Source organism: Sesamum indicum, linkage group LG10, assembly GCF_000512975.1.
Source record: "Sesamum indicum cultivar Zhongzhi No. 13 linkage group LG10, S_indicum_v1.0, whole genome shotgun sequence".
Taxonomy (NCBI): Eukaryota; Viridiplantae; Streptophyta; class Magnoliopsida; order Lamiales; family Pedaliaceae; genus Sesamum; species Sesamum indicum.
This window is the reverse complement of record NC_026154.1, coordinates 3,168,638-3,175,849: the sequence shown is the minus strand read 5'-3', so window position 1 is coordinate 3,175,849 and position 7,212 is coordinate 3,168,638. Positions and strand designations below refer to the sequence as shown.

The 7,212-nt window shown below is 36.6% G+C and overlaps 2 protein-coding genes across 3 annotated transcripts; one reads left to right on the top strand and one right to left on the bottom strand.

Moving 5' to 3' along the window:
* On the bottom strand, positions 1-2,603 carry LOC105171807 (RNA-binding protein CP33, chloroplastic). The gene is made up of 4 exons (XM_011093039.2): positions 2,027-2,603; positions 1,333-1,434; positions 955-1,227; positions 1-295 (listed from the first exon to the last, which is right to left on the bottom strand). Exons 1-4 carry the CDS (start codon positions 2,447-2,449, stop codon positions 242-244), a joined length of 852 nt encoding a protein of 283 aa, XP_011091341.1. The 5' UTR covers positions 2,450-2,603; the 3' UTR covers positions 1-241.
* LOC105171806 (pentatricopeptide repeat-containing protein At4g02750-like) lies at positions 4,049-7,206 on the top strand. 2 transcript variants are annotated; one of them, XM_011093038.2, is made up of 3 exons: positions 4,049-6,547; positions 6,692-6,917; positions 7,034-7,206. In XM_011093038.2, exon 1 carries the CDS (start codon positions 4,237-4,239, stop codon positions 6,268-6,270), a length of 2,034 nt encoding a protein of 677 aa, XP_011091340.1. In that variant the 5' UTR covers positions 4,049-4,236; the 3' UTR covers positions 6,271-6,547; positions 6,692-6,917; positions 7,034-7,206. The 2 variants fall into 2 exon arrangements, with proteins under 2 accessions (XP_011091340.1, XP_011091339.1); XM_011093037.2 differs by having other exon boundaries at positions 4,049-6,917.

Sequence of the window (7,212 nt, the reverse complement as noted above, 5' to 3'; positions counted from 1 at the left end):
TTAAAAACAAAACCAAACATTATGCATATATTTTACTCCTAACAGAAGTAACATCTGTACCTGCAATTTCCAGTAAGAGTTGAATCTGCATATAATGCAGAAATGGGATGTAAACAAAGTAAAAATTGAATGGTGTTCCTATCATAGCTAGTTGCAATTGCAAGAGAGGAAAATCCCTTCCATTTCTTGAGTGAAATCAATTTGTGAGCCTTAATCAAATGTACAAGTTTCTCCCTTCTTTTTACTGTTTCTTCCCTTGTGCTAGGCTAACACGCATCGCCCGTCCTCCTAATTCCTGAAATAGCAACAAACGGTGACGTAGTTAACAACAAAAATCTTCTGATGTAAATAGCTGTAGTTACAAGTTGTACAAGTCATTTCTTTTCAAACTATAATCTTCCCTATAAGTTTTGGCTTAGAAAAGCTTTACAATTGTACCCTCTTAATTGAAATACGAGACTTACATCTAACGAGGTTCATAAATATCACCCGTGCGGTCACAAGACCACATTCATCCTTAAAAAATGATTACTAAAGAAAAGGATGCCATGCTGTATAAAAGGGTTCAAGAACCAGTTCCCAACAAACGTGGGATGGGAGACTTAGACCGCATTCGAAAGGCATGGATGATATGCGGACGTGATAAACTTGACGCAGCAGAAGTTTTGGTGATTTTTTTAAAGAAGAGGATGTATACTTAGCAAATTACACCAGCCACTAGGAAGGGCTTTTGGTAATTTTGAAAGATGGAACATAAAATGTTTCGTACTTTCAGACGAGGATGGAATAATCATTTATTATACTAATCATCAACAAATCAAGATCAGAGCAACGTTCCTCTCAAAAAAAAAAAAAAAAAGAAGGATCAGAGCAATGTTAACCTTAGAATATGTATACACATTCCCCTAGAGTTTTGTTTGGAAAGCAATGAAAGTTTGAGATGGAAATTTATACCACTCCATTGAGAGCTTCAAGTGCAGTTTCCATTTCGGCTTTTGTCTCATAGCACACAAAACCATAGCCACGGGAACGTCCCGTCTCACCATCATACAAAACTCTTGCTCCTACCACGTTTCCGTATTCTTGAAATGCTTCTGTTAAATTTTCAGACGTAACAGACCAGGACAGATTTCCCACAAACAGCTTGTGTTCGGTTTCTGGATATAGGGGCTCCTTCGGCTTAGGCTTGTCTGAGAAATTAACTCTCAACGTTCGACCACCGTATTCCTGCAATGAAACAAGAGGTTCCAAGATAAACATGTTGAAGGGCTGTCCTAAAAGCAACTAGTTAAGGCATGGATGTTATTGTTTTTTCAATAAACGGATTCTTACGCTCCCGTCAAGGTTCTGGATGACTGTCTTGCATTCTTCGATGCTACTCATTGTCACGAATGCGAATCCTCTGCTTTTGCCCGTGTTCCTATCGTACAGAACCTATGTGTATTTTAATTCATTAGGCCTTAGATCTCCTTAACCATGAGGTCATGAAGAAGAAAAACACTGATACGGCAATAGAACAAAAAATTAAGAATGTAATCAAGTCCTATGATGTAATTAAAGCAGAGGTTCCATCTTTTCAAGAACATAAACAAACTTGAATTTTATGGTTGTGACAATGATTGGCCAAGAAATGCAAAGAGATTCCGAGGATTCAGAAAGTACATTATAGGTGGCCAACCCAAGTTCTTGCAAATTTAAGCTAATCACATGATGATGCGCTTCAAGGAGAGTGGTCAATTACACTACAAGTGCTTATAAAATTATCAAAGCTGCCGATGCGCTCTCATACAACCATCAATCCACCAACTAATTAATTCAGATTTCATGTGGCCTAAAGTATATAAAATCCTCACCAGATCATATATAATTCCAATAGAGCGATTAGTATTGGACATCATAATCATCAACTGATCTCACGATCTCTACTCAACAACAACTTCTCAATCATTAACTGATACCAAAGGATGCGATTATGCAAGTTTATGGGCATAGATGCAACTAAAATCGGTCTTTAAGTTTCATTTACCTCAACCAGCTCCGGACTAGCATATTCTTGAATAATACCAGCAAGCTGCGCACTATCACAAAGATAAGGCAAATTCCCGAAGTAAAGCTTAGTGTTCACCTCACCACTCTCCGTGGCAGCACCTCCAACACCACTTGTCACCTCTTCCTCCGCCTCTGGCGGCTCCTCCACCGGTGCAGTCAAAGCCGCCGCCTCTTCCTGCGCCACGGCAGCGGAGACACGCGAAAGCCTCCAGCTTTTACACGCACTACTAGTAATGGGGTTAAACTCGAAGACAAGAGAGTGGGAAACAGGTGCAGATTGCAAAGTTCTTGGGCATGAAATCTTGAGCAGATGATCGGAGGGCCAATTCTTGGAGCTTACGCATTTGAAGCTCTTGATGGATGTGGAGAAGGAAGAGGGTACAGCAGCAGTGGCTGCCATTTTCAGGCTGAAATTTGAGGAGGAAGAAGTGATGATGGGAGGGGTGTTTGTCACTTCAAAAATTTTTCTTGATTTTTGGAGGTGAGAGAGTGATGTTGAAGAATGTTGAGGTGGTGAGATGCAAAAGGGAAGAAAGTATGGGGTAAATGGTGATGTGGGGAGATTGTGTCCAATCAGAATGGAAAGTCATATATGTGGGATAAGGTTTTCAGGTCCACTTTGGGGGCCCTTTGTCTTTGTGTTCTGCTCTGCTCTTCACCACAAATTCATGTTTTTACACTGTTAAATTTTCTGCTCTAAAGTTTACTTTATTTAATATATATATATTATGTATGTAATTTTTTTTAAATAAAATATATAATATTATTTTTATACACGTAATGTACTAATGTTGAATGGAGTAGAATATAATATTAAGTTTACAACCAAAAATCCAATTCAATGTTATAATGTTGCCAACTCTGTGGTGAGTAGAACATGAGGAAAGTCTATATGTATGTTTGGATTTGTTTTTGGAGATAATATGAAGTAAATATTGTATGTTTAATGTTGTGTTTTGGGAAACAAAAATTACTACTTCACATTAGTTGATTTTTGTGCTAAAAGAAAATATTTAAAAAAATATAAAGAAAATATCTAAGGATGGATAAATTAAATAATCATAAAGCATATTAGTCCATTATAATATTTTCATTTCAAGATCCAAAAAGATATTTTGGGCAGTTTACCATGAGATTTGAATGGAACTTTATAGAATGGGCTCGTTGTTGGATAAATTTAAGCTCAGTAGAAATATTTATAATTTTTCAAATAACGAAAAGATATGTGTAGTCATCCAAACATGAGGGGAAATTGTTGGAACTTGCCATTGAATTGATTATATAATAAATATAATAAGTTTGTCGTATAATTAGTTTATAGTTTAAAAAAATGACCAATCACATAACAACCATAAATAATAATAATAAGTTAATTTTAAAAATTTATTATTATTATTATTATTATTACAAAAGTGACTATTTCATTTTTTTCTTTTTAAAATATAATTTATTAATTTATACTTTATTTTTTTATAATATATTTTAAAATATGAAAAATTATGTAATATATATACATGTAGAAATGGCGTACCCTGAGAACTAATTCATTTATATTAGTAGATAGATATAAGTATGTATTCAATATGCATTATTTACTTTGTAGGATATTAATTACACTATAATATACAAAGACCAATTTGTCCTAATACCAACCAACTACATTTTAGTAGTGATCAATTTGATGTTTTTGAGTTAATGATGTTTTAGTTTAATAATTAAAATTGAGATTCTATGATTAAGTTTAAGATGATGAATTCGAGTCTCGTCAGATTTATGAGTATTTAACTCACTTAATATAAATTTATTGTAATCTTAATTTTTTGTAATAAAATTTATTAATCAAATTGATGTATTGTTGGATTTATTGATATTAATATAATTATGTAACCAGTGCTTTGAAATAAAAATGGACATGCTGTCAAATTTATAACAATTTTAGGTCAACCTTTTATTTCCTATATTTCATTTGGATTACAAATTTGATTATGATTGGGGGAGATTCAGTTAAATTCTCATCAAAATCCAGTTCATTTAAAAACCCTAATCCAGCGATACAATTAGTTTGAGGCTTTGAGCCCAAACCCAACCCAATACCCATAAAAAGGCTGGCCTTGATTCACCCTGTCAGGTTTTCGTCCAAGAAATCTCTTGCTGCCTCTGCTGAAAGCCTGAAACTAGTGATGGAGCATGTCGTTTTACCTCAGACGAGCGCCGGCAGTCACCCAATTTCTCTTTTCAAAATCCTATTTCAAGCACCGAGCTATTGCTACGCTGCGGGATTTGAAACCATTCAACTTAAAGATCTCAAATTTCATGAGAAATGGCCTTATTGGAGAAGCCGAGGAACTGTTCGATGAAATGCCTCATAAGAGCATAGTCACGTACAATGCTATGATTAAGGGGTATTTTCAGAATGGGTTTTATGAGAAGGCTATGTGCTTGTATAAAGAAATGCCGGTTCGTGATACGTTTTCATATAATACAATGATATTTGGGTTAATGCAGTACGGGGATGTTGAAGGGGCTGAAGAGGTGTTCGGGAGCATGGGGTATAGAGATATTGTGACTTGGAATTCGATGATTTCAGGGTATGTTGATAATGGATTGGTTGGTGATGCGGTTAGGATGTTTAATGCAATGCCCTTGAAAGATGTAGTTTCCTGGAATTTGGTTATTGCGGGTTTCGTGGAGGTTGGGGAGTTTGATAAGGCTGAGGAGTTGTTCAGAGGAATGGGCGTACGGGATGTTGCGTCCTGGACAATTATGATTAAGGCGTATCTGGGTGCTGGACGAATTGTTGAAGCTAGGGAGATCTTTGATTATATGCCGGTAAAGGACATTCAAGCTTGGAATACGATGATTAGTGGTTATGTTGAAAATAAATTTGTTGAAATTGCGGAAAGCTTGTTTCATAAGATGCCTGAAAAGGATTGGAACTCATGGAGTGTAGTGATAGATGGGTTTGTGAGTATAGGAAGGACTAATGAAGCCTTGAGGCTTTTTAACGAGATGCCTCAGAAGCTCCAGAAGTCATGGAATTCTATCATTTGGGGATTTGTCAAGAAGGGTTTAGTGGGAGAAGCTCATGCAATTTTAGAGAAAAACCCATTCAGTGGTACTGTATCATGGACAAACGTCATGATTGGCTACTTCAATATGGGAGCGGTAGAGAATGCCATGAAAGTTTTTGAATTGATGGCTGCTTGTGATACAACTGCATGGAATGTTGCCATATTTGGATTGGGGGAAAACGATCACATTGAGGATGGTATAAAATTGTTTATCAAAATGAAAGAATATGATCTGCCCATGGATGAAGCTACATTCACAAGTTTTCTCACTTTATGTTCGAATTTGCCTTCCTTAAACCTCGGAAAACAAATTCATGCAGAAGCTATTAAGGTGGGAATTGACTGCTTTACTTCTATTGGTAATGCATTTGTTACAATGTACTCTCGATGTGGTAATATGGACTCTGCATTACTTCAATTTAATTCCATGACCTGCCATGATATAATTTCTTGGAACTCTATAATATGCGGATTGGCTCATCATGGGCATGGTGGAAAAGCTATAGAGATGTTTGAAAGGATGAGACTATCAAGCGCGAAGCCTAATCAAATAACTTTTGTCGGTGTCCTTTCTGCCTGTAGCCATGCAGGACTTGTGGAACGTGGAAAATATTACTTCAATGCTATGCAAAATGAATATTTTCTTGAGTTGACAAACGAGCATTATACCTGTATGATTGATCTGTTGGGAAGATTCGGACTCATTGATGAGGCGATGAATCTTTTGAATAAAATGAGTATAGATGGACTAGAAGTTCATGCAAGTGTTTGGGGAGCACTACTTGGAGCATGTAGAATGCACAAGAACCTTTTGGTGGCGGAGATTGCTGGAAAGAAGATTTTGGAGTTAGAACCTTCTAACTCAGGTGTGTATATGATTCTTGCTGAAATATATCTGGCTAGCGGGAGGAGAGAAGAAGCCTATAGCATGTGGATTCGCATGAAAGAGAAGGGTGTGAAAAAACAACCTGGCTGTAGTTGGATTGAGTCAAGCATTGGCGGAAAAGTATTTTTGGCGGGAGATAAAACACATCCTGAATTTAAGAGTATCTCTGGTGCATTGAGCTTGATTTATCAGGAAATGGACATAAAAAATACCATGCTAAATATTGCTTCATCCTATGAAGCTATTGAAGAAGTGTATAGTTAATATTGTAAGAACTGTTGCTTAAACTATGTCGTAAATTCCGTGTGTTCAAGGGCAAAAAATATGTACTGGGTAAGAAATGGCCCTCTTGTGGACTTGGTGCAGATGTCTACCAACGAGAGTCGAAGTCTTCAGAGAAATGTTTAGACTATCAATAGAAATGGGAAACGAGTGCTGATTTTCCTTGTGCAGAGATATAGGAATCATGGAAGAGTTTTGTTGTTGTCGTGGGGTGTGTGTATTGTTCTCTTTTTCTTTCGGAATGTGCACTCACACAAAGGTATGTGGAAAATACGACCTTGTCTAATATGATCTCAGGGCTGTAAAACTATTTGTTCTAATAGGTAGATGATGCTCGAAAATGAGGCCTTCTTCCCCTTGCACCGCGTATCAAATGTCACTCATCGGATTTTGATTTATGTAGTTGACAGGTTATGATTACCAACAGAGTAACAGTGTTTATTTATTCCACATCGCGCCACAGAATATACCACAACTGCTTTAGCAGCTACTGATAAACACTACATATTAATCTCTCGGATGAGCACACACATTCATCCCCGGAATGTATGTTATCATAGCACACTTGGTTCCACAACGAGGATCGGTACAGTCATGATCGGTGTCACAATAATTGGACAGACACAGATGTAAGTTTTTTCTTGAAGTTTTACTCCTGATTTCACTTTATTAGCATCCACTCCCATTCCTTTCATATCTGAGGATGATATACCTGAAAAATAACGTTTTTTCACATATTATACAGCTAACGATTTTGGATGTCGTTACTGTGACATCGATAGAGAGTGGCAGACACTCACGATAGGCGAATAACATACCAGATGTAGTGACCAGAAGTAGAGCTAAGAAGATAAATTTTGGTATAGTGCTATTCTCCATGCTTAGTTTTGATTGAAACTGATAAGAGACGAATGACCATATTTG

What these genes read in the sequence shown, in the direction of transcription:
- LOC105171806 (XM_011093038.2), top strand. Translation starts at nt 4,237, where the DNA reads ATGTCGTTTTACCTCAGACGAGCGCCGGCAGTCACCCAATTTCTCTTT.
- LOC105171807 (XM_011093039.2), bottom strand. Translation starts at nt 2,449, where the DNA reads ATGGCAGCCACTGCTGCTGTACCCTCTTCCTTCTCCACATCCATCAAG. An exon ending in CTAGTCCGGAGCTGGTTGAG is followed by an intron (nt 1,435 to 2,026) that starts GTAAATGAAACT and finishes AAATACACATAG; the next exon opens with GTTCTGTACGATAGGAACAC. An exon ending in TTGAAGCTCTCAATGGAGTG is followed by an intron (nt 296 to 954) that starts GTATAAATTTCC and finishes TTGCTATTTCAG; the next exon opens with GAATTAGGAGGACGGGCGAT.